The sequence below is a fragment of the Ziziphus jujuba genome, chromosome 5, assembly GCF_031755915.1.
Source record: "Ziziphus jujuba cultivar Dongzao chromosome 5, ASM3175591v1".
Taxonomy (NCBI): domain Eukaryota; kingdom Viridiplantae; phylum Streptophyta; class Magnoliopsida; order Rosales; family Rhamnaceae; genus Ziziphus; species Ziziphus jujuba.
Genome location: NC_083383.1, coordinates 9311714 through 9338912, shown reverse-complemented (window position 1 = coordinate 9338912; position 27199 = coordinate 9311714). Strand labels below are relative to the sequence as shown.

At 36.7% G+C, this 27199-nt stretch overlaps 4 protein-coding genes and 1 long non-coding RNA gene across 8 annotated transcripts; 3 read left to right on the top strand and 2 right to left on the bottom strand.

Annotated features, from left to right (window-relative positions):
• Positions 1-633: 633 nt before the first annotated feature.
• Positions 634-5033, top strand: LOC107420688 (uncharacterized). Its single transcript, XR_007241374.2, has 3 exons — positions 634-1170; positions 1702-1764; positions 4733-5033. It is a non-coding gene; the product is annotated as an uncharacterized LOC107420688 (long non-coding RNA).
• Positions 5034-7207: 2174 nt separating this feature from the next.
• Positions 7208-15344, bottom strand: LOC107420643 (protein NRT1/ PTR FAMILY 1.2). The gene is given in 5 exon segments (XM_060817259.1): positions 7208-7671; positions 13402-13918; positions 14021-14308; positions 14536-14722; positions 15289-15344. Coding segments are annotated over 5 exon segments (1512 nt in total).
• A 289-nt stretch (positions 15345-15633) lies between these two features.
• On the top strand, positions 15634-17823 carry LOC107420642 (aldehyde oxidase GLOX1). Its single transcript, XM_025075223.3, has 3 exons — positions 15634-16181; positions 16320-16480; positions 16581-17823. Exons 1-3 carry the CDS (start codon positions 15843-15845, stop codon positions 17755-17757), a joined length of 1677 nt encoding a protein of 558 aa, XP_024930991.3. The 5' UTR covers positions 15634-15842; the 3' UTR covers positions 17758-17823.
• A 1002-nt stretch (positions 17824-18825) lies between these two features.
• Positions 18826-22113, top strand: LOC107420672 (VAN3-binding protein). 4 transcript variants are annotated; one of them, XM_048476346.2, is made up of 9 exons: positions 18826-19145; positions 19266-19540; positions 19946-20011; positions 20490-20585; positions 20693-21062; positions 21240-21401; positions 21495-21544; positions 21774-21831; positions 21913-22113. In XM_048476346.2, the coding sequence occupies exons 1-9, from the start codon at positions 19139-19141 to the stop codon at positions 22110-22112; spliced, it is 1284 nt and encodes a 427-aa protein (XP_048332303.2). In that variant the 5' UTR covers positions 18826-19138; the 3' UTR covers position 22113. The 4 variants fall into 4 exon arrangements, with proteins under 4 accessions (XP_048332303.2, XP_060673656.1, XP_048332304.2 ...); XM_048476347.2 differs by lacking the exon at positions 18826-19145 and having other exon boundaries at positions 19167-19540; positions 20517-20585; XM_060817672.1 differs by lacking the exon at positions 18826-19145 and having other exon boundaries at positions 19167-19540.
• LOC107420671 (probable lactoylglutathione lyase, chloroplastic) lies at positions 22037-26505 on the bottom strand. The gene is made up of 9 exons (XM_016029686.4): positions 26263-26505; positions 25584-25788; positions 25389-25513; positions 25231-25295; positions 24226-24438; positions 24052-24099; positions 23112-23219; positions 22863-23003; positions 22037-22436 (listed from the first exon to the last, which is right to left on the bottom strand). The coding sequence occupies exons 1-9, from the start codon at positions 26420-26422 to the stop codon at positions 22395-22397; spliced, it is 1107 nt and encodes a 368-aa protein (XP_015885172.3). The 5' UTR covers positions 26423-26505; the 3' UTR covers positions 22037-22394.
• Between the last annotated feature and the right edge of the window lie 694 nt (positions 26506-27199).

The following is a 27199-nucleotide window of genomic DNA, read 5'->3' as shown; positions in this document are numbered from 1 at the left end:
TTTGGTAATCTGATAATTTATTGAATAACAAAGCATCTATTTATACAGCATAGTGGAAACTAAATTGCAGAAAAATCTGCTACACATAAGACATATCTGTTAAATACTAAAAAATAGCATGAAGAAAAGGTCATAGTCAGTTTGACTATTTTATTGCCTAAAGAATAGCTCCTACATTCTGTTAGCAGCTTCAGAGTCATGCCAATCAACACTCCTCCTTGGCTCTGGAGCTGCATACTCCAAGCTTTTGCCTCAAATATTCATATCTAATCTTGGGAAGTGCCTTTGTTAAGATATAAGCATTTTGATTTTCTGTTTTACAGTAGACTAGCTGTACTTCTCCTTCCTTTTGTACCTCTCTTAGAAGATAAAATTTTAGCTTGACGTGTTTTGTTTTGCCATGAAACACTGGATTATTAGCCATGTGCTTTCTTCTTGTTCCAGATGCAAATCTATCATGAGTTTTCTGATCCAAAGGGCTTGATTTGTAGCAGAAGTAGTAGCTACATATTCTGCTTCTGCTGTAGATTGAGCTATAATTTCCTGTTTCTTAGAACACCATGAAAAAATTCCCGAACCAAAGCTAAAACAGTAACTTGAGGTGCTTCTCATATCATCAACACATCCAGCCCAATCACTATCAAAATAACCATGGAAATTGAAATTTTTAACTTGACTGAATCTTATTCCATAATCAATTGTGCCTTTAACATATCTAAGAATTATTTTGCTGCTTGAAAATGAATTTTATTAGCACAGTGCATGTACCTTGATAGCAGACTTACTGCATGCATGATATTTGGCCTGGTTGCTGTCAAATACATTAGGCAACCTACTAGACTCCTATACAGCCTTACATCAACCTTTCAGCTCTATCTTCTCTGCAAAATTTTCCTTTTGATTCATTGGAGTTGGCTTGCACTCTTCCATGTTGAATTTCTTGAGAATTTCCTTTGCATATTTTTGCTAATATACAAATATTGTATTTTGCTTTTGTTGTACCTGCATACCAAGAAAGAATGTCATCTTTCCAACATTTGTCATTCAAAGACATCTTTCATTTCTTTTTTGAACTTTTCAATTAGCTCCTTACTACTTCCTGTAACAGGCAGATCATCAACATATAAAGATACTACAAGTATTTCATTGTCAACCTTCTTGATATATAAGGTAAATTCAGTCAGACTCTTTTCAAAGCCTAAGTTTGTCAAGTGTAAATTAATTCTGTTGCACTAGGACCTTGGTGCCTGTTTTAAACCATACAGGGCCTTTTTCAATAGATACACTTTTTCCTCTTGTCCTTGAACAGCAAATCCTTTAGGTTGCTCCACAAAATTTTTTTCTTCCAAGTATCCATTGAGAAAGACTGACTTGAGATCCATTTGATGTATAACCTAGCCCTTTTGAGCAGCAAGAGCTAGTAACATCCTTATGTGTCCAACCTGGCAACTGGGGTAAAAGTTTCAGAGAAATCTAACCCAAACATTTGGGCATAGCCCTTGACAACAAGCCTTACCTTATGTTTGTTCACAAAACCATCAAGATTGAGCTTGGTCCTATAAACCCACTTGACTCCTATAGCTTTCTTGTGTTTAGGTCTGTACACCAACTCCCATGTCTAGTTCTTTTCTATCATCTTGATTTCCTCCTCCATTGTTGCTATCCATTTTTGATCAATTGCAGCTTTTTCATATCCTGCAGGCTCCATTACAACAACAGTACACCTTCAATAAATGTTAGAGAGTGATCTGGTTCCTCTAACAGGTTTTTCATCTACATCATTATTCTCCTCTTGAATCTGAAACTTCTTGTCATTCTCCCAACTCCATTTGTATAACTCAAGAAATTGGACATATCTGCTGACAATTATTTTGTTACTTTATGGTAAGTAGATTCTATAGGCCTTTGAAACTGAGCTATAGTCTACAAAGAGTTCTGCTTTCGTGTCCAGTTTGTCTCTCTTAATCTAAGGAATGTAAGAAAAACACAAGCAATCAAATATCTTCAGATTAAACAATTTCGGTTTGTAGCCATACCATGCTTCAAATGGAGTCTTTTTTTGCAAAGCTTTTGTTGGTAGCCTATTTAGCAAAAAAAACTGATGTGTTTGCAACCTCAGCCCAAAATTTCTTTGGCAATCCTTTGTCATGAAGCAAACACCTAGTCATTTCCATAATTGTCCTGTTTTTTCTCTCCACAACACCATTCTGCTGAGGAGTATAAGGTGCAGTCAATTGGTGTTCAATGCCTGCATCTTGAAAAAACTTGTTAAATTTTTCAGAGGTATATTCAGTTCCATTATCAGACCTGATTATCTGCATTTTGTATCCACTTTAAGTTTCCACCCAAGTTTTAAACTTCCAGAAAATGTCAACAACCTCAGATTTAAGCTTCATAAAATAAATCCAACACATTCTTGTGTGATCATCAATGAAAGTAATATAATACTTACTGCCATTTAATAATGGTGTTTTTATGGGTCCTCCCACATTTGTGTGTATTAATTGTAGCTTTTGTATAGCTCTCCAGACCTTGTTTTGTGGAAAAGGAAGCCGTGTATGCTTCCCATACTGACATGCAACACATGTTGGAAGCTCCTCCTCTAATTCAGGCAGACCTTCTACGAGATTGTTCTTCTTCATGAAACATAGAGCAGCATGATGAAAATGCCCCAATCTCTTATCCCAAAGCATTTCATTGCTATCTTCTTTGTGTATAGCAGCCTGCTCCACTTTCATCAAATCTAAAGCAAAGCTTTTGCCTTTCATTTTAACTTTGAACACCTCACCACCTTCAACATCTTTAATCATGCAGTTTTTGTCTTCAAACAGCACCTTATAGCCTTTTTCCAACAACTGCGCAACACTCAAAAGGTTTTGATTAATTTCAAGAACATATAAAACATCATGAATTGATTTCAAACCTGTGTGTCCTTCAATTGCTACTGTTCCTTTGCCTTTTACTGCAATATATGCTTCATTTCCAATTCTGACTTTAGAGATAGTAGTTTTGTTAAGCTCTTTGAAAAACTCTCGATCATAAGCCATGTGCTTTGTACAACCACTATCTATAAGCCATCTTTCTGTGGAGTTATTAGTAGTAAAGCATGATACCACAAACAACTCCTCCTCTTGAGGTTGATTCTCAACAGCCTTGGCTTCTCCTTATTGCTGTCGAGACTTGCATATCTTTTCCACATGCTCTAACTGACTGCATTTGTGATATCTTGCATCTGGCCTCCACCAACACTTTTTTGGTGGATGATTGGTTTTTTTGCAGTAAGGACAGCATTGTGTGTTGTTGCTTTGGCTGTTGTTGTTTCCAAAATCTCTGGGTTTGCTGTCGTTATTCTGTTTTTTTTTTTCTTGTTCTTATAACCATTGTTGTACTATGATTTGGCTTGAAAAGCACCTTCCACATATCCTTCTTGCCTCATAAGCCTCTTTTGTTCCTGTGCTTGCAGTGCGTTTAACAATTCTGCCAAGGTGATGCTTGACAGATCTTTTGAGTTTTCCAAAGATGAAATTGTAGCCTCAAATTTTTCAGGAAATGTGACTAGAATCTTTTGAACTATTCTAGAATCAAAAAAATTAGTACCTAGAAGTCTTACTTTGTTGGCAATGCTTAGAAGTCTGTGAGAATATTCCTTGATTGTTTCTGATTCTCTCATCTTTTGCAGCTCAAATTCTCGGATCAGATTCATCACTTGCATCCCTTTGACCCTTTCATTTCCTTCATATTCTTGCTTCAAGAAGTCCCAAATTTCGTTTGTTGTTTTCAGTGTCATTATTCTGGTAAAAATGGTTGGTGAGACAACTGTAAACAAGCTTGCTTTTACTTTTGATTTTCTCTGCTTCCTCTCCTTCTGAGTTTTGATTTGTGCAATAGTTGGATTGTTTGGCAGAGGTGGAACTTCATATACCTATTCAACAGCTTCCCACAAATCATTTGCATCAAGATAAGCTTCCATTCTAACAGTCCACATTTGATAATTTGTACCATTAAAGATTGGAGGTGCAATTGCAGTGAATGAGACTTCTGAATCCATTATGAATAGGTTGTAGGTTTTTATGTTTGTGCAGGGATAGGTGATGAGTGTTTAGGAATTGTGTTTGGGTTCACTCAATCTCACAGGTCCCTCAAAAAACAGCTCTGATACTAATCTGCTAGATATTAAAAATGCATAGATAACAGGAACAAGATGATTTTTTGAGGCTTTTGGTAATCTGATAATTTATTGAATAACAAAGCATCTATTTATACAACATAGTGGAAACTAACTTGCAGAAAAATCTACTACACATAAGGCATATCTGTTAAGTACTAAAAAATAGCATGAAATAGTTAGTTTGACTATTTTATTGCCTAAAGAATAGCACAAATTAAACTAATTCCTGCATTCTGTTAGCAGCTTCAGAGTCATGCCAGTCAACATTTTTTATTTATTTATTTTGTTTTATAATTGGGATTTTTAATAATTTGGGCCATATAATGGAATATGTAAAAGAGATCAAAGTGACTTCTCAATCTGAAGTATCAATATTTTGGTCCACCTTTTTTTTTTTTTTGGGTACTAATGGTCAGTATTTTGGTCCACTTGATCTTCAATACCTGTTTTTCTAAAATACATTATTTATGGTCTTTTCCCCACCCCCGAAGGAATTTTGCCACAGCTCTAATGTGGTAATTATAAGAAATTGTGTTGTGTCCCCTGACACTTCTTTGTTCTCAGGTTTTTCGTGGTGAGTTTTTGGGGGAAGAAAGGTGTTCATTTTCTTCGCCAACTTGGAATTCTCATAACCATAAGCCCTCAAATTTGGACCGTGGAACCCTCTCAAATTCTGACGGCAATATCTTTTTTGGGACGACCAGCGTAAAACTACAAGTTTCCGCATCCACATCCATACACAATTAGTCTTATTAAACAAATATATTAGTAAATATTTGATCATCAATTGACAAAAAATTAACATATATTGAGTGCGAATCCCAAACGTATATTTACATTTTATAAACACAAATCCATTTAATTATTTAACCATGTATATTTTGTTGATGTCATATTACAGGGACATAAAATCGCTAAAAAAAAAAAAATATATTTTGAATTCTGATAATTTTACAACGAAGCATATAGTTTCAATGGTTGAGCATTTTTATCTATATCTATAAAATGCTGATTTGAATCAAACAAGATATGAGAGTTTTTGAATAAATTATAAATTAGGTGATTTACTCCAAAAAAAAAAAAAAAAAATCTGATATTTCTACAAGATTTTTAGGCCCACCTAATGCAGAAAACATATATTTGGGTCACTACTTGGGTCACTACCTACACCGCTTTGGTAAAGCGGTTTGAGAACATTTTGAATTTTATTGGGCTCATCATATGCTCATTACCCTCTCCAGGCTTTGGCCCAGTACTACCTATCCACAGCAAAGGTTTTTTTAATTTTTTATTATTATTATTTTTGTCTCCCTTCGCTGATATTGCAAAAAAACGCCATCACCCATCTCCTAATAGAATATTCTGAATAAAAGCAAAACCTTCTTGTAATGTCCTACAAGGTAATGGAATTTACATTATTCTTTGATCCATAGGCACGAAAAGACCGCTTTTTCTTTTTTTTTTTCAATTTGGGTGGGGGCGCTGGCCGAAATCTATAACATTGTTGTTGTTTTTACTTGTCATTCAGAAATACAATGGCGGACTGAGCTTAAAATAATAGAAAGAGGCCTATTACCCACACAATTATTCCTTTATTGATTGTTACAAGGAGGATGAGAATTGGGAAGCCCATTATGCAGCAAAATAAAATTGTTCTTTCATGATATATGTATTTGTTAAAAAAAACATCGGCAACCAGATTGGAAAGATAATGGTTATGGGTTTCTACATTGTGGTTTTGGACAATATTAACAAGTCGAAGAAAGAGTGGTTCTTTTTGCATATTAAAAAATAATAATAAAAAAAGTTTCCCACCTTTTCTCATCTTTAAATCCTAATTTTTTTTCTTTTCCTATTTCGCCTCTGTATCTTTCTTCTCTCTGATAACTATTCCAATGTCATCGTTACCCAAAAAATAATAATAATAAAATAAAATATAACTTCCTACCTTTAAGAAAAAACAAATTTGGAAATCTAAAATTTTATAGAAAAATAAAATTTTTTTCAATAAAAATTGACAGGAAAATAAATCTTATTAAAAAGATATAATTTCAAATTGTATGAAAAACTGATATTATATATTTTTTTAAATAGAATTTTATCTTTTAATTTTAATATATAAATTTATTTAATTATTTAGAAATTCTATTTTCTTCTATAATTAACTAAACACTGTAAAAAAAATCTCAAAAAAATTCATTCTCAAAAAATTAAATTCTAAAAAATTTAATCCCAAAAATCAATTTCTTTAATATTTTCCTTTTTATCAAACATCCAATTTATTGGCCGATGGGACAAAAAATTGGAAATTTTAGCCATCTGACAGACCAATAAGCACCAACCATTAGAGGCTTTAAAATGCAAAAAAAATAAAATAAAATAAACACCGACTCATTAATTTTCATAACCACCAAAAAAAAAAAAATTATACAAAATATGAACCTTTCAAGAGGATCATCGTCTTGGTGAACACCATCCAGAGGCGAGCTAATACAATGCAATTATACAAGAAGCATACAATGGGCCATGTTTAGACACACAAAAGCTATATGGACTGAGTATTAGCCACCAAAAAAAAGGAACAAAAGAAAAAGGTTATATGGACTAACCAGATAGGCCATGGATGATTAAAGCCTATGCATTTAACAAATATAAAAGATATGATAGTACAACTGAAGATAGTTATTTTAGAAAACAAAAACAAAAAGAAAATCACTCAACCATTATACTTGCCACTTTGGAAATTGTAGTTCAATCCAGTCCTGAGAAGCCCATATTGCCAGGAGGCATCCTTATTTATTTGGCATGGGCGCGTCAATTTTTAAATGAGCCTGTCGACATAAAAGGGCATAACTTATTGTACCATTATACTTGATCCTTATGCAACACGACCTCCAATTTCATTTCTTATATATAGCTTCCACCAGTAGAAACCATGTACACATAGCTTCCACAAATCCCTAACCAATAATTTTATTTATTACAACTGTAAAGCAGTTATTAAACCCAAAAGAAAAAAAAAATCTTTAATTTAAACAATTAATTGTCATCACTTACCCCATCTCCACCTAAATCCATATTCACTTCTTCTTTACAAGGACCATAAGCCTTAGAACAAGCAAAAAAATACAAGAAATTAAGAAAGCTCAAACCAGCAAGAAGCCAAAAATATTAATCATAGTGGCCCCTCTTGATATTGCTGGAAACCCGACTATCTCCATTTCCATTTTTAGTAATATCATCCACCATACTCATAATAAAACTTGCAACCAAATTCCCAACAGACATCCCAAGTACTAGCAGAGCAGATGATATACTAGACATGGTTTTAGGCAACTCTGAGTAATAGAACTCCATCTGTGCGACTGCATTGGTAGACTTTCCGAAGCCGGTAAGGATGTTCTGTGGCAATACCCACATCGCCGACATGTTCACCACGGCTTCTGGATCATTTGAAAATCCTTGTCGAATTGCCATTTTCCTCCTAACACTTTCCACGATTGCTGACAATGACATAAATATGATAGACATAAAAATCCCCAACCCCATTCTTTCTTTTGTATTGAGACGAACCTGTTTTCTTTGATTTTCGATAATTTACAGAGAATTATGTGAAGTCCAGCTGCACCACCACTGCACCGACAGTGTGAAGACTGCTCAGCCACCATCTTTGACAATGGCCATTGCTGCATTTAACACCGAACTCCAACTTGCTCAACAATTGTGGGCTACTGTCAAAAGCTGTTGAAGATTGTGGCCATGCAACCGACCTTGTAAGCCTATAAATAGGTTCATCCCATTGCATGCAAGGCAAGCCAAGAGAGCAAGCTCAATATTATCCCAAGTAAGGAGTATTGAGAGTAAACTCCGAGAGAGAGAGTCTTTAAGTTCCAAAGAGAGCTTGAGAGAAGAGTGAGCAATTCCAGAGAGAATTTGACAGTGTAGAGAGAGGTTCCATGTGAGAATCTTCCACGAGAGAAATTTTTATTTTTGTATTCTATTTCCAAGAGAGTAATAGAATTCATTTTATTTTTCTTCTCATATTTCTTCTCTAAAGTGGTCAGAGAACCACAACAAGTGGTATCAGAGCTCCAGGTCGAGAGCTTGGGTTCAAAATTTGAAGAAACAGAGCCTCTGTTCTTCAAGTTGGTGTTTTGAAAAATTACTCAAATAATTAATTTGACAATACTAGGTGAAAGTACTCGACGAGACGAGAACAACCAAGTTCGCCGGAGAGAAACACTGAGGCTCACGCGGCCGCACGCGCCGTCTGAAATTTTCTGCAACAAATCACGCACCTCACGCGCCGCACGAGCCGTCTGGAGGTTGAAGATGACCACGTTAGCGAACTCAGCCACGTCATCTGCCACACGACCCGACACGTCGTCAGCCACGCAATCGCCACGTCATATGCCATGTGTTGACACGTCAACACAATCTGCCACGTCATCAGAATTTTCTAAAATTATGGAACAGTCCCTGAATTGTTAGAAATTACAGATTGACCCCTATAGTTTCTGTATTTACAGGTTGACCCAGAATTTTTATGAAATTATATTTTTGCCTCAAAATTTCTGGTAATTACATTTTGACCCCGGAAGAGTCAAGTCCACCATTTTCGGTCGTTCCAGACGCAACGGTTAACTCCGTTTTGCCAAATTCGGCTCCATTTTTGGTCAAGCCATAATATCAATGGAAGAATCATCTTCGGGAGCTATGGTTAAGCTCACTGCCACAAATTATACACTTTAGAGACCTCGGATGGAAGATCTTCTCAATTGTAAGGATCTGTTTGATTCTATAGAAGCTAAAGGAGAAAATCCTGATCCCAGCAAAGAAGCAGAATGGAAGAAATTAAACAAGAAAAACGATTGGTTAGATCAGGCAATAGATCGACCACAGTGTCTTCCATCATTTAGCGAAGGAAACGGATGCATATACCCTCTGGACAAAATTGGAGGACATGTACCAGGCCAAGACTGCTCGGAACAAAGCCTTGTTGCTTAAACGATTGGTAAATCTAAAATTACAGAGTGGAACTTCTGTAGCCGAGCATACCAATGAGTTTCAGAGCTTAGTAAATCAACTATCTGTTGTGGATTACCAACTAGGGGATGAGGATCAGGCCCTCCTACTTCTAAGCTCTCTTCTAGACAGTTGGGAGACATTGGTAGTCTCTCTCAACAATTCGGCCCCGAATGGCAAACTTATTATGTCTATGGTTAAGGATGCCCTATTTAATGAAAAGGCCAGGAGAAAGGACATTGGCATGGATCAGTCACACGCCCTCGTCACAGAGAGAGAAAGACAGCAAAGAGGTGTTTGAAATAGGGGGAGAGGCAGGAGTAAGATCAGAGGCAGATCTACAGACGACAAAAAATCATCACATAAGTGCTATCATTGTGGCCTGGAGGGTCACATGAAGAAGAACTGCAAAAAGTTGTTGAGAAAGCAGAGACTCCAAGGTAATCAGCCGAAGAAGAATGGAGAGACACTAGTCACTGTTACAGGAGAAGTGGTGCTCTGCTCCACCGAAGAAGAGACATGCCTTCATATATCAACCCAAGATGTTGAGTGGGTAGTCGATACTGTAGCATCCTACCATGTCACTCCACATAGAGATTTCTTCAAAACGTACAAAGCAGGAGACTTTGATATGGTAAAGATGGAAAATTCTAGTTTTGCAAAGATTATGGGAACTGGTGATATTCAGGTAAAAACGAATGTTGGTTGTACAATCACTTTGAAGGATGTCCGTCATGTTCCAGATCTTCGGCTTAATCTACTTTCGGGAGCAGCCTTAGACAAGCAAGGCTATGACAACTACTTCAGCAAAGGCACATGGAATATGATGAAAGGTGCCATAGTTGTCGCTCGAGGACATATTTGTGGAACGCTGTACAAAACTCATGTGAAGATATGTGCAGATAGCCTCAATATTGCAGAAGGAGAGGCGTCTCAAAATCTGTGGCACCAGAGACTCGGTCACATGAGTGAAAAAGGATTGTCCACTTTGGTAAGGAAGAAGCTTATCACTGTTTGCAAGGATGCTGCACTAGATCCTTGTAATCACTGCTTGTTTGGTAAGCAACATAGAGTCTCTTTCAGTTCCTCTACATCAATAAGATCAGAGTTGCTTAGTCTGGTGCACTCTGATGTTTGTGGTCCCATGGAGGTGGAATCATTAGGTGGCAACAAGTATTTTCTGACCTTCATTGATGATACTTCTCGAAAGGTGTGGGTATATTTCTTGAAGACAAAGGACCAGGTATTGGATTACTTCAAACTGTTTCATACCATGGTAAAGCGTGAAACAGTAAAGAAGCTGAAATGTCTCCGCTCAGATAATGGAGTCGAGTATACTTCCAAGGAGTTGGATGCCTACTGCATAAGACACAACATTTGATATGAGAAGACGGTCTCTCGCACCCCACAACATAATGGAATAGCCGAAAGAATAAACCGAACCATTATGGAAAATGTCAAAAGTATGATCAGTATGGCTAAGATGCCAAAGCCATTCTGGGGAGAAGCTGTTCGTGCCATTTGCTATTTAATCAACAGATCATTGTCAGTACCGTTGAATTTTGAAATTCAGGAGAAAGTGTGGTCGGGTAAGATTCCCCCTACTCTCATTTAAGAGTATTTGGTTGTTGAGCTTATGTATATGTATCCAAGGAGCTCAGACAGAAGCTCGATACAAGATCTACTCCATGCATCTTTATAGGATATGGAGATGAAGAATTCGGATACAGGTTATGGGACCCGAAAACAAAGAAGATTATTAGAAGCAGGGATGTAGTATTCCATGAAAACCAGAAAATGGAAGACATTGAAAAGCCCAAAATGTCTCCTAATAAGTTCTAGTGTCGAGAATTTTGGTCTTAATCCAGCACCAGCACAAATAGCCACAGAGGATAATGAGGTGCATGAAGATATACCAGAAGCAGACCAGGAGGAAGAAGGGGATATTGAGCAGGGGGAGACTCAATCCTCTCAAGCAGCTGCAGGGCCATCACAGCGGTCAGATGATGGTATACCTCCTTAAACCAGTGGTTTACAAATTCGGAGATTTGAGCGAGGCTGAATTCCATCAAAGAGATTTTCAGAATCTGAGTATATTCTGCTTACTGAAGAGGGGGGGCCAAAGAGTTTCCAAGAATCTGTTTCTCATCAAGAGAAGGAAAAGTGGCTGCAAGCAATGCAAGATGAGATGGAATCCTTGCAAAAAAATCATACTTATAAGTTGGTTGAGCTTCCTACAGGAAAGAAGGCACTAAAGACTAAATGGGTGTTCAAGCTCAAGAAAGATGGCAGCGGAAAGGTGGCGAAACACAAAGCTCGATTTGTGCTCAAAAGATTTCTTCAAAAGAAAGGAATTGACTTTGATGAGATTTTTTCACCAGTGGTAAAAATGACTTCAATTCGAGTCATTTTTGGTTTAGTAGCAAGTCTAAACCTAGAGCTTGAACAGATGGATGTGAAGACAGCATTTCTTCACGGTGATTTACATGAGGAAATCTACATGAAGCAGCCAGAAGGATTTGAGGTTTCAGGGAAAGAAAACCTCATATGCAAGCTGAAGAAGAGCTTGTATGGCCTCAAGCAAGCACCAAGACAATGGTACAAGAAGTTTGACTCGTTTATGGTGAGTCAAGGCTATAAAAGGACTGCAGTAGACCAATGTGTTTATATTCGAAAATTTTCAGGTGGAAACTTCATTGCACTTTTGCTATATGTGGACGACATGTTGATCGTTGGACAAGATGCAATGAAGATTAGTCAGCTAAAGAAAGAATTGTCTAAGTCCTTTGATATGAAAGACTTAGGACTATCTCAACAAATTTTGGGAATGCAAATAATCCAAGACAGGAAGAATAGAAGGTTATGGCTATCTCAAGAGAAGTATGTTGAACGAGTGATAAAGAGATTCAACATGGATAAAGTCAAACCGGTCAGCATTCCACTTGCAAATCATTTCAAGTTGAGTAAGAGATTATGCCCCTCATCCAAAAAAGAGATAGAGGAGATGACTTCAGTACCATATTCTTCAGCAATAGGAAGTCTGATGTATGCAATGGTGTGTACCAAACCAGACATTGCTCACGCAGTAGGTGTTGTGAGCAGATTTCTTTCAAATCATGGAAAGAAACACTGGGAAGTAGTCAAATGGATTCTCAAGTATCTTAAAGGTACCTCGAAGCTGTGCTTGTGCTACGGGAAAGGTGATCCAATCTTAGAAGGCTATACAGATGCAGATATAGCCGGAGACCCTGATAATAGAAAGTCTACATCAGGTTATCTTTACACTTTTGCGGGGGGAGCTGTGTCATGGCAGTCAAGATTGCAAAAGTGTGTTGCTTTATCCACTACTGAAGCAGAGTACATTGCTGCAGCGGAAGCGGGTAAGGAAATATTGTGGTTAAAGCGTTTTCTCACAGAATTGGGCATCAAGCAAGAAGACTACAAGATACATTGTGATAACCAAAGTGCCATAGATTTGAACAAAAACTCAATGTATCATTCCCGTACAAAGCACATTGACATCCGCTATCATTGGATACGCGAAGTAATAGATCAACAGTTGCTGAAACTGATGAAGATCCACACAAAAGAGAATCCAGCAAATATGCTAACAAAAGTTGTTGCTCAAGAGAAGTTGAAGCTATGCAGAGACATAGCCGGAATGGATGGCAGATGACCATCAGTTTAAATGCGGCTGGAGGGGGAGAATTGTGAAGTCCAGCCGCACCACCATTGCACCGACAATGTGAAGACTACTCAGCCACCATCTTTGACAATGGCCATTGCTGCATTAACACCGAACTCCAACTTGCTCAACAATTGTGGGCTATTGTCAGAAGCTGTTGAAGATTGTGGCCATGCAACCGACCTTGTAAGCCTATAAATAGGTTTATCCCGTTGCATGCAAGGCATGCCAAGAGAGCAAGCTCAATATCATCCCAAGTGAGGAGTATTGAGAGTAAACTCCGAGAGAGAGAGTGTTTAAGTTCCAAAGAGAGCTTGAGAGAAGAGTGAGCAATTCCAGAGAGAATTTGACAGTGTAGAGAGAGGTTCCACGTGAGAATCCTCCACGAGAGAAGTTTTTATTTTTTTTATTCTATTTCCAAGAGAGTAATATAATTTTTTTTTATTTTTCTTCTCTAAAATGGTCAGAGAACCACAACAAATTACACGATCATAAAACACAAGCCATATTGTCGATAATTTACAGAGAATTACACGATCATAAAACACAAGCCATATTATCATAGCAATCATAGAAAACATGCTGGATATAGATCCTGGAGGAATTTCAAAGCTTGAAGTAATATGCCTATCCATGGTCATTGCTTCTAGTACAAGAAAACTCTCCTGACTTATCATCACCGTCATCAGTATCCCTGTTGACCAGATTGGGATTATTCTGATTAGTGCCTTGCGCTCCTCCACTTGACTCACTGTGCAAAGACTCCATGGATCAGAATTAGCTATTCCATCTTGTTTGAGGTTTTCTTGAGGCTTTCGTACGATGCAGGCTTTATTTAGAAAGCTCAAGTTTTCACTTGGCCTTGACATTGATGATGATGATCCATCACTATGATACTGAATTGTTTCAATATTCATTGACCTAGGTGATGAAAATTGAATATCTCTATTTCTGAAGGAGGCAACGAGAACTCGAGCAAAACCAGTGAGCAAACTTTTGTTAGCCTTGAACTTGATGTAGACAGGGGAAGCCAAGTAAAAAGAAATTGCAGAGAACAACATGAGCAGGATAGGGATTCAAAAACCAACATTCGATCCTAAGTTGTCTTGGATGTAGACAACACATGAAACTGCAAGGATTACTGAGACAGTGGATGCAATGTAGTACCAGGTGAAGAAGTTTTGTAAGGTGATGGATGTGGACTGGTTAACATTTTCAACGGAGTCTGGGTCGCCATCTGATCTATTGTCCAATTGATCCGCACCACAAGCAACGAAGCATGATCTTATACCTCCAGCTCCAATAGACATTAACACAAAACTTAAGTAAAGGTATAAAAGTTGGGATGTGGATCCCCTGCAGTTAAATTGGCTGCTGCAACGAGGCTTTGCTTGTGGAATGATGGTTGTCAACCATAATATAATCATTCCCTGCAAGCAGCAATATATATTTATATATATCCCTAATTAATTTTAGTTAAAAGTATAAAAATGACTAGCTTGAAGAAAATTCAAGAACTCAAAATTACATATTTGTGCCTTGCTTGGCCAATTAGCTCATCCAAGAGGGTTACAATGAATTAATCTGAGGGGAATCTGTTACTTCGAAAGAAACAAAACAGAGAGAAAAGAAATTACAGTTAGATAAAAGTTAGTACCAGAAGACTGATAATGGAGCCAGATCCAATCATGGCATAGCGACCCACATAAGAATCGGCAACGAAAGCAGCGAAAATGGGAGTGAAATTGGTAGCTGCCGACCAAAGGAAGATTAAGTTGCCAGCTCCGGCAGCCGACAGACCATACTCTTGGGTCAAATTAGTATTATAATTACCATATATAATACTAATTTTGATATACAAATTCAACAATATTAATTATTTGGAGTTAATATTGATAGAAACTTGGAAGGATTTTATTTAGTTACCTATAATAAAAGGCAAGGTCCTAATGCCACCTTCGGGTCTGAGGCTGCCCAAAGCGGCATTTCCATCATTCCATTTTTCTCATCAACTGAAAGACTTGCCATTAGTCCCTGCAATTTTGGAAATAGATAGTGGGCGATTGATCAGTTTTGATGATCGAGATGGAAAAAAGCTAGATATTGATTTGAAACTGCATGAAGGTAATAAATAAAGCTATCATTAGGAATTGGGAAGCTGTACTTTCTTGATGGGAGATAGAGACTTTGAGAAACCACGTGATGTGTATATATATTTATGTGAATAATGTTGGATGTGCATGTTCCTCGTTGTTGCAATAAACAATTTAGTTAATTTGGACAATTTCATATTAAAAAATGTTCATATATAAAAATGAAATTAATACGTTGCAGAAATTAACGATCTTAATAAGGTTACTACCAAAAAAAAAAAAAAAAAAAGATTTTAATGAGGTTTTGGTGAGGAAACCGAATCAGTGGCTTTTTCCGAACCGATTGAGATGAGATCATGATCTCAAGGTGCATAAGTGAATAAGTAGGCTAGATCAATTAAAAATTAATTACTATCCACTATTTCCACAAAAACAAATAAGACAATAATGTCAATATATATATATATATATATATATGTCAATAGAATTGAATGGTCGTTAATGGTTTGAGGTGGCAATATTTTCGAATCTAAATTAAAACCCACTGATAGGTCACCAATTGGCGCCCAGATCGGATCTAATAATCCATATTTTTAATGTTCCAAATCGAAAAGGCTTACTCGATTGAGCCAGAAACAGAAAAAAGAAAGAAAAGAAAAAAAAATTATTCAACAAAGAATTTGGCGGTTTTCCTAAAGACCATCCAAAAACTCAGAAAGCGGAAGCAAAAGAAAGGCAAGCAAGCAAATTAGCAATGTACTAGTATTATATTGACCTTATAATTTATAGGCAACAAAATAATAAAAATAAAAGAAAAGAAATGTGAATGATCATTGAGTACTCTCTTTTCTAGTTCTGGCATTCATCAAAAATGAAAATGGCACATTTTCTCAAAACCTTGTGTTTTATTCCCTTGTTCTTCACGTACTACGGTTTCACACAATCCATTGCTTTTGGAAAAAGCGACGGAATTCTAAAGAATCCAAATCAACCCTATAAAGGAGGATGGGAATTGACATCACAGAATTCAGGAGTATCAGCCATGCACATGTTCATCTTTCCCATTACAAACAAGGCCATTATGTTCGATTCGGATACGTTTGGTCCTTCTCAAATTCAATTGCTTTCCCACGATTGTTACGACGAGCCCGACTGCTGGGCTCATGCTGTGGAATACGACATCCACACCGCTGCCGTTAGACCACTCAAGGTAATGAATAATAACTTACTACTTTTCCAGTTTCGACTGTCATTTCCTTTTTTTTTTTTTTTTTTAATGCACATTATGTATGTACGACGGCGTGTACTTTGAGTGCGGGTTTTTTTAGCTGTCAAAGTTAAAAATCAGATATCGATGGACACGTGGAGCTCATCGGGTGGACTATCAGCTAATGGGACCCTTGTCCATTCCGGTGGTTGGATCAACGGTGGAACGTCCGTGAGGTACCTCTCCGGATGTAGCACCTGTCACTGGGAGGAATACCCCTCCGCCCTCTCCGCCCCAAGATGGTATAGTTAAAAATTAATCATATCATATTTTTAAATTTTTATCTATTTTTACTGGTTGTGGATTTTTTTTTTTTTTTTTTTTTATGACGATCACGGACAGGTTCTCAGCGCAGCAGATTTTGCCAGATGGCAGTTTCATAGTGGTTGGAGGCCGTCAAATGTTCAATTACGAGTATATCCCTACAGAGGGAAATTTTAACGTAGACAATTTCAAACTACCATTTCTCCGAGAAACCACTGACCCGTATGAAAACAACCTTTATCCGTTTGTGTTCCTCTCCACCGATGGCAATCTTTTCATCTTCGCCAATCACCGTTCAATTCTACTTAACCCCACCACCAATAAAATTGTCCGTCATTTTCCCATTCTCACAGGCGGGCCCAGAAACCACCCCTCGTCAGCCATGGCTGCTTTGTTACCCATAAAGGTCCATGATTCTAACCCAAATCGGATCCGGGCCGAAGTCCTCATTTGCGGTGGTGCAAAGCCCTGTGCTTCAAGATTAGCAGAGAAGGGTATATTCATAAATGCACTGCAAGACTGTGGTAGAGTTGAAATAACAAACCCAAATCCCACGTGGCAGAAAGAAATGATGCCAACACCGAGGATTATGGGAGATATGCTGGTCCTTCCCACAGGTGACGTCCTCATGATCAACGGGGCCAAAAAGGGTGTCTCGGGATGGAACTATGCGGACGACCCGAATCTTACCCCGGTTCTCTACCAGCCGGAAAGCCCGAAAACCCAACGGTTCACGGAATTGATGTCCACTACTATTCCACGAATGTATTGTTCCACGGCAGCATTGTTACCGGACGGAAAAGTTTTGGTCGCCGGTAGCAACACAAACTATTATTATAAATTTAACGGCGTAAAATACCCGACTGAGCTTCGGGTCGAGAAGTTTTACCCTCCATATTTTGACCCGTTACTTGATACGGATCGTCCTTCTATTATGTCAAACACGGAGGGTAAAAAAGTAAAGCACGGACAAAATGTGGAAGTCAAATTTGAGTTGAAGAGAACAAATATAAATGAATCAAATGTGAGAGTGACAATGTACTCACCACCCTTTACAACACATGGATTTTCAATGGGGCAGAGACTATTAGTATTAGGGATAAGCAGGTTAAGTAATGTAGGATCAGAAATTTTCCGAGTTGATGTCTTGGCTCCACCAACGGCCGAGATTGCTCCACCGGGTTACTATCTTTTGTTTGTTGTGTATTGTGGACTACCCAGTGAAGGGATTTGGATCCAAATTGCGAGTAATTAGCCTTAATAATTTAATTCCATGTAAGAAAGATATATATTAGTAGATTTATTTTATTTTGGTATCGAATTTTGTCTATCCTATATATTTTATTTTTTATTTGATGGTACTCAAAATCTGGTAACACGGAGTAATGGGATGTGGGACCTCGGAAGTGTTAGTGTACCACTTCACTTTATCTTCTTTTTTTTTTTCTGTTTTTCTTGGGGCTGAATATGCAATATTTTTTTCTTTTTTTTTTTTTTTTTTTTTGAAAAGAATATGCACCATTTTCACTTCCATTGTTATGATTAGGATTCAAGCAATGATGAAAGAGCTAGAGCACACGGGTGCTCGCTGCTTGGTGGGTCGGCCCGACATGATTTATAACCATATTCATTCTATCAAAAGGAAGCTACACAAACAATACATATATATATATATATATATATCGACACACAGTTCCATGATAATATACAAGCATTTGGGAGAAATTCTGCATAAAATTCGTCTATGATTTATTTTGTTATCGATAATAGGGCTGCGAAAAGAACCTTATCACTAATAGTAGAATGAATCTTATCCGAAATTTTCCAATGAGACAAAGATTATTAGAATTATTATGTTACTGTTAATTACTAATTAGGTCCCTTTAATCTTCCCCTGAATTAGATTTTAAGGCTTTATTCATGTTAAGTGGCAGCAGAAATCCCACAAACTTCAGCAAGCAAACATATCATCAATTTCATTGAAAAAAAAAAATTGTAGATGCTAATTATGATCTTATTGTAATGATTGAAAATCAAATGGGTAATAAAACAGTGGCAAATGCCAAAGTTGTATATCGTCCCACAATTATTCGCTTATTAACAGATTAATTATGGATTCTCCCAACTATTTAATTGTAACACGGAGAGAGGGGAAATTAGTTAATATCGTGAACTGTGATGGGTGCATCAAGGGCCCCACTGATAATTAATTATGATAATGGAAGCCTAATGATGATGAATTCAGCGGCTCAGAAAACTGGGGTCTTTTTTTACTTCTTTTCTTTATGTATAAAGCAACAAAAGAGTGGAAAAGAAAAGCCCCATTTTTGTAAATCGGACATAAAGATCATGATTTGGGTCCTCTCTTTTAGTATATGGAAATTGTACACATCGATTTTCCTCAGTAAACAAATTACAGGACACTTGCTTTACCGCTTTTGCTTCCCATGTTAAATATCAAACTCTCTCTACTCCTCCTCTTCATCATCTTGATCCATATATATACTACAGTTCCTATGAAGAGCCTGAACTCAACCAGGCGTTAGCATTCTGGAAGTGCTTTCCTATAGCTTTTCAAAGCTAATTAACATTCATTTTGGCTATATATATATATATATATATATCTATATATAAGTATGGAAGGTAGTGATCTTCCTATATATATTGCAACACTATTAATTTTATAATATAATTATCATTTTGAACGAAATTAAGAAAGAGCTAGCTAATTAACTTTGTTTGCATGGTTTTTCATGGTTTCAGTGAGCTCTTTTACTTCAAAATGCTCGTTGCAGTCTCAGCTGGAGAACATAGACGAAAACGGTCCAGTGAGTTGGTTAGCAGTCTCTTGTGCCCCACCTGAAACTCCAACCGAGTCCATGGAGTTTCTGGGTAGATCATGGAGTGTTTCTGCCATGGAGCTCTCCAAAGCTCTTTCCAACACTAGATCAGTTCCTATTTCTCACAATCTTGACAACTCAACAGTCTCTTCCATTGGCCCTGATCCAAGTTCTTCTCCTACGGTTTTGAATGAATCTGTAAGACCTAGCTTCCACTTTATCATTGCTTAATAGTAGTCCTCTTAATATTCAATAAAGATTGTCCTATTGGAGCAACTCAATTGGCAATGCTATTAAAGATGATAATTCTGAGGTCTTAGTTCAAGGTTTGGTGATAAAATCATCTTGCATGCATCAATGAATGTGTTCTCATGAGAGCATAATTATAGTCCATGCAGAGATACTTCAGTGATAAAAACCATTATTTACTTTCACAATGATCAGAGTTCTAATTCTCCATCTTTAATTTACAAAAAAAAAAAAAATCCACAATTCTATTTATATATTGTATTTATTTATGTAAGTGTGCTTGTTTCACTAATTATTTGCTCATGTTTTGTTATTTTAATGAATGTATGTGATTATGATTTTGAAATGTCACAGCTAGTTGAGCAGTTACCCAGTGAGGGTAGCCCTCCAATTTCCCCAAGAAGCAGTGATGAAGCGAAGGTAATTTCTCTCTCAAGACTTCTCTCTCAAGACCCACCAGGTATTCCATTAATTAATCTGTTTGGCTGCACATCTAGGTTATCCATCCACCCAACATTAGCATTTAGCAATTCGAAATGGACTTTAGGCCTTCCTCCAAATCCAACAACCTAACGATCTCTTCAGCTATGAGCTTTATTATTGATGCAATTTTAATTTCTAGTTGCAGAATCATCAAATAATTAATTGCCATTGCCATCACTTACTATGAACATTTTTTTGGCTAAGCACTCGGGTAATTAGGCATGCTTTAAAGAGGCCATAAAAAATTACATACATGATTATATATTTAAACGTCTTATTTTGTTTTTGGCCCCACTATTTGGTATAAGTACATATGCGATACAGTTACTTTACTAGTTAAGTCATTGTCCTGTTTTAATGGCTGACTTGCTTCTCTAATCCACGCGAAATTACATCAAAATGCAATCAAAGCCAGGTTACACAGACCATAAAATCTGTGCAGGAGTTATTTTTACTTCAACAAGCACTCAATTCAGAGTTTCTTTCCAGCCAACAATTGTTCCAAAATGGGGTAATCTCATCTCCTAGTCTCGAAGTTCTTTTTTTTTTTTTTTTTCTTAATTTTTTTTTAAAGTAATTATCTTTATAATCATCTTTCGTCATGCTGTTACTCTTCAGATATACAAGAGCATAATGAGAGGCAAAACAATTGGTAGGTGGTTAAAAGATCAAAAGGAGAGGAAGAAGCACGAAATCAGAACCCAGAATGCTCAGTTGCACGCAGCAGTATCAGTTGCTGGGGTTGCTGCTGCTGTTGCAGCACTTGCAGCTTCCAATGCATTGCCTGAAACATCAGCTGCCCAAAAGAAATCACCTTCTAAAACTTCAGCTGCCTTAGCATCTGCTGCAGCTCTGGTTGCATCACACTGCATTGAGATTGCTGAGGAAATGGGAGCTGATCACAATCATATCTTGACAGTAGTCGATTCTGCAATTAATGCACGGACTAATGGCGATATTTTGACTCTAACGGCTGGAGCAGCAACGGGTATTGGCAACTTCTTCAAGTTCTTCAATAGTCTAAACAAATATTTCATGAAAATCCTTGACCTTTTGGAATAGACTCTGACAATTTCACCAGATACGATACATTTGATATGTGATAGCTAATTAAAAATCTCCTTCACGTATAAATGTTGTGTGTTTATTTATGCTTATATTACAGCCTTACGAGGAGCTGCCATTCTACGGACAAGGCTGCAGAAGGGGTATGGAACGACAGCCTTTACTCTGACCGACGAAAAGGGCGAAGGCAAAGAGTTGAATGCCTTGACAGCATTGAACTTTGTCTCAAGAGGAGGAGAGCTTCTCAAACGTACAAGGAAAGGTATAGCTGTAGAAAGAAAGTTCTAAATAACATTAACTGACCTCCTGCATGAGTTGAAATTGTTGTGGCATTCTATTTAACTTTTGATTGCAGGAGCTCTCCACTGGAAGCAAGTTTCTTTCGACATCAATCCAAATATGCAGGTAAACAAAAGAAGAAACTTGACAGATCCATATAATAAAGTTAAGACAAGCCTATGGAATGAATTTGAAAATATTTCAAAGTTGAAGAGGGTTTTGGGCATTCTAGATGTTAGTCATGTGAGATAATTAGAAAAAGAAGTAATGTCTTTGCCTTCTCGGGTGTGTTTATGTTGCCTATCTTTTATAAAACATCATTTCAAACACAAATTCAAAACCATTCTGAAAACAGGTTGTAGCAAAAATGAAAAGCAAGTGCATGGCTGGGACATTTACAAAAAAGAAGACATGTAAGCAAATACTCGAATACAGAGAAATTACCTTTTAACCTCTGCCTTTATCAACTGTTGTGAGGCATTCTTTGATTGCAGGTATAGTTTCCGGAGTCTATTGCGACATCCCAGCATGGCCCAGACGGGTAGACAGTGGCAATGAATTAAAGGCATACTTTGGGATAAAAACAGCTGAGAGAATTATAGAATTTGAATGTAGAAATAGTGATGACAAACAAATGTGGACCGAGGGAATCCAGCACATGTTGAATTGTAATACCAGTGTGACATCATTCTAGGACAAAAAGAACACTTGGATGGCTGTAACAGAAACTTTTACATAAAATTACATTCAAATAATAATCCTGGGTATACATATGAATGATGAAGGTGGCGTTTTCTAACAAACTTTAACAATGGTATACGAAAGGTAACCTACCTATGAATTGGGATATAGGTATTTCCTCTAAGTGTACTTGGGATAACTAGGAAGAGAGTGAAGTCATACTCCTAGTGACAAAATTGTAATGAATCTTCCATAGATTCAGTGTAGAGACCTAGCAGCAACAAAGATGCCTTGATCACTCTAGCTCCTTAAGAAAATCAACATTATCAACAAAAACCTGCAGGATGGTAAGAGAAAAATAAATAAATGAAATCGCAATGGTCAATAATGTAAATAAACAGATTTAAATTTCCAAGACTTCTAAAGATATAAGGATCATTTTAAGGAAAACTCAAGTTAATGAAAAAATAAAATAACTCTTCCTTTTCAGCTATAATTTTGTGATAGCTTTTAAAGCATGATTTCCTATAAATGCCCACTTTTCCTATTCTCAGACAGACTACTTGAAAAGGTTTCTTTCTTCTCAGGTAAAGAGGTATAACCATCAAATCTAGTGCATATGTTATCCAGACAGCAATAAAACTATGGTTTTAGCAGCAAACATTAGCAAGTCAACTCTATGTAAGCAGAATCTAAGAATTTCATAGTAAAGCCTTAAAAAACCTAAAATCTCATGTATTAGCTGATAGACAAAAGGTCATACCGATTTCCAGCCATCAGGGTCCAAGCAAGCAGTTATCTTTGTGTTGATACCTGGCAAAGGACCGGGTTCACGAGTAATCACCCCTCCGTTTATTTTGATTGCATCTGCAGTCTTATAGACATCATCTGTGCCTATTGCAATCTGTCAAAAGCATAAAAATTTAGGCTCCTTTTGCATGATAACAAATAGGACAGCATTGGGAAATGTATAAATCACAAAAATCCTGCTTCCAAAAGAAAAAGCGTTCACCTGTGCATATCCATTTCCTTTGTCATAATCTGTGACACCATAGTTATATGTCAGTTCAAGAACTGCATTCTTATCTTCTGGCCCGTATCCCATCATGGCTACTGTATACTGGAGAACAATCACAGCCATATCTCAATTATAGTAATTTGCAGACAACATATGAGCAAATAGTTTTTAAATTAATTGTACTTCAAATAAATCTGAAAAGGGAAATGTCATAGAAGCCCCTTTACAGCAAGGTTGCACCAAACAAATACTTGTCAGCACAACCACTTAACTTATTTTCTTCTATACTTTTCTCCAGCTTTCTAATTGACAGTGAATATAGATTTAGTCTCCTGTTTTTAGGTAGTTTATTACGTACAGAATTTCAGCATAAGAATAAATTTCTCTGTTCAAATCGTAGGATTCTAGATATTCGATTGCCAACTTTAATATATTGTTAGATAAGATGTTCATAATTAGAAATAGAGTGCCTGAATCCAATAGGTAGAATCGACATATACGTGATACCTTTGCTTTAAAACTACTGCCTCACATCCTAATCCAGGAAGAAAATAATGGGCAGCAAAGGCAAAAAGTTCCAAAAAATAAAATAAGGATCCAGAAACAAAAGTGTCACCTCAATAAATGACCACCACAAAACTTCAGCATGGTCCTTGTGATAAAGATAGATATATTAAATATATCTGGTACGTGAATAACCATTTGTATGTCCAATTTAGCAGTGGCAATGGTTTTATTAGTGTCAAGTTATCATCAGCCTGAAAAGCTAAAACTATAGGAAGTAAATCCAAATGTATATATCAAGCGGGCCAACAAAGTGCTTACTTCAACAGTTATAAACTGTTCTGTGACCACTCATAATTATGAAGTATGTTTAGGCTATCTCATTGGCATAAACAGGGAAGTATTCAGCAGGTAGTGAGTGGTGATGTACCTTGTAGTCAGGGTTATCCCTTAGGCGAAGAAGCTCCATGCCAAAAGCCTTTAAATTAAAGACAAGAGTAAGAACTTCAGCAGTTTATGTAACCAGAGCAATTTAAACTAGCAATCTATGTAGTTCAAAAATTAATATATGAACCCTCTATGCACTATATGGAACAATAAGCACCTTCTTATAGAAATTTATGGCACGATCAAGATCACCCACTCGAAGCATTACTTGACATAGGGGCTCTGGTGTTGGCCCTCTCTCCAGAAGCTCAAACTTATAACCATCGGGATCTTCAACGAAAGCAATTATTGTACTGCCACCTTTAACAGGGCCAGGCTCCCTGGTAACTTTCCCTCCCTTTGCCTTTATGAGTTCAACTGTTTTGGCAACCTACAAGGGAAGTTGTGTAATTAAAAATTTAGAACTAACATTCTCCAAAGTTCCTAAAGTGCATATATTTCCACTGAAAAACTAATCATATATGAATGACTAAACCAATCATGAAATTGGTAGAAAATTAGAAAGCAAGCATAACAGCACATGAATATCAAGAGAATGCTCCAATTTCATGCAAGAATTATCTTAGTATTCCTCCAAATCAAATTTAGTTATTGTTTGTGAAACTACCCAATATTTTTAAGGAATGCAAAATAAAAACCAAGACATTAAAGACTTTACAACTACAAGTGTCTTCAGAAAACTTATATAATACTCAGGCATGTTCTCATACACAAGATCTTGCATCAAATATTATGCAGCATAAAATTGGGAAAAAATTCCTCATGACAAAATGCATATTTTAAGATCTTATGAAAGATCCATTTACCGAGACTCTTAGACAAGTCTCAATTGGAAACAAAGAACTAATACACACAAGGTTTGACTAACCTCAACACAAAAACATTGGTCTACAGCTAACTTGAGAGAAATTAAATCCTCAAAAATTTTAGTGCACCAGGACATAACTATTTTTCTTGTCAATGACTCCAATCAGATGCAAACAATTCCAGAGACCAATAGCAGTTTTGTTAGAGAAAGCATGAATTTTTCCATAGATAGTATAACATAGTCAAATGGTTGCCTATTTCTTGCTAGGACAAAGGACATAGAATTAAACGCAATATTAGCCATTACTTTTGCATGAGATGAGAAACAATGCCATTTCAAAAGATAGAAACTTACATCCTCAACTGCAACTCCAAAATGGCCAAAACCAGTACCAATATCATATCTGTCCACACCATAATCTACCAGAAAAACAAATTATAAATACAACTGCTATGCCAACCCACTATATGTGCCTACACAATAGGAGAATAAACAGATTTGATCTGACTTACTGTATGTAAGTTCAACAACAAAATGAGAATCCTCCGGTCCATATCCAAGAAAAGCATTAGTGTATCTCTCCTCTGGTATATCACGCTTTCTCAACAGCTTCATTCCCAAGCATTCAGTATAGAATCTGCATCTCAAAATGTTAATGAGCTAGCTATATGGACAAGTGTTATTGAGGCAAATCCATATAGACGTACTTGATAGTCTTGTCCAAGTCCCCAACACGGTAGACAACATGAAGCAATCTTCGTTTGTCATTTTTAGCCCACCCTAACACATTTTCCCTGGTCACAGTAGTGCTTGATTGTGCCACATTTCCATCTTGGGCAGCCTCTATAGTTTTACCATCTGCTCTTAGGAACTTTGATGATTGAACACCTAGTAACTGTGACTGAGGGAGAGCTGGATAACCATAAAAAAGTTCATTACTATGTGAGAAGCTGGATCCAGTTAATACATTTCTCTTCAATTCATTGTTATTAGTATCATTAAAAAAATAAAAATAAAAAAAAGGCTTTGATAACTTGAACAATTGAAGAATCATATTATATGATGACTAAACTTACAACAAAAAGAAAAAGCATTCTTTTTTCTTAGAAACACTAAGAAGATTCTCAACCATAGTCTTCTACAGTGTACACTAATTTTGCTTAATAAGAAAATTGGCCAAAGAAAATTAAAAAAATAATAATAAATAAAAAAACAAAACAAAACAAAAGTTTCAAACTCTATAAAACAAAAACAATGCATAAACCATTAAAAACTCCACAAGTATATAAAAGTTTGGTTTTCAGTTAATGGGTTTTTTTCAACTTTGACTGTTTTATGGACAGAAAATGGTATAGAGATAAAAGTGGTTGGGCAAATGCGCTTCACCAGAGCCGAGGTGAAAGAGAGCGAGCCTTCGAGAAGGATTATAGGAGGAACTAGAATTGCGCACAGAAGACAATGTTAAGGAAGGTGAGGATAGAGGAAGTGAAGCTCTAAACATTGACAGATTTAGACCAGCCGATACTGATACTGATAAAGATGCCATTTTGATTATGTTTTTCCTACCACACTATCTCTGCCTTGTTTGTGTTCCCTCTCTCTCTCTCTCTCTCAAAGCGCTTCTCTTTCTGCTGCTGTCCTTATGCATGGAGGATATAGGGCCTCAGAGGACCTAGAGTTGGGCCCATTTGACCCACTGGTCTTCCAAACTGGACATGTGAAAACGGAAAGCAAGCCTACTGGTCCACTGAGCCTAAAAAGCCCACAAGACAAAATGGAATTTGACGTTTGAAAAAGAATACAATGGGCCCAACCCGATTTCTGATTACCACTCATCATCTTGTACAAGAAGGAAGCTGTTGGGAAAGGTTGAATTTTATTTTATTTTTTTATTTTTTTATTTTTTATTTTTGGATTCATTGAATGGGGTTTTACGGAAGAATAATGTGGTTACCCTTTATGTACTCAAAGTTGAAATTAATTTTATCTATGATTGAAATATTGGAAATTCCAAATGCAGCAAGTAGTGGATGTGGCATTTTTCATTGCCAGCTGGAGCTGGGTGTTTTTAGCAATTATGTATTGTTATAAGCAAAAAAGTAAAATAAAATAAAAACCTAACAAAGTACCTAATGTTTCCCTAGGAATCTAATTATGAGTTGTAAGCATCTTTTATGCATCAAGACTGAACCATGAGTTGTCAACATTGTGTACCTCTTTGCCATCGTCTCCATTATTTATGCACAAAATTACAAGTAATTATGATCATGAATTATGATAAAATGAAATAGAGTTTAAAGAAAATCGATAGCATAAATCTCTA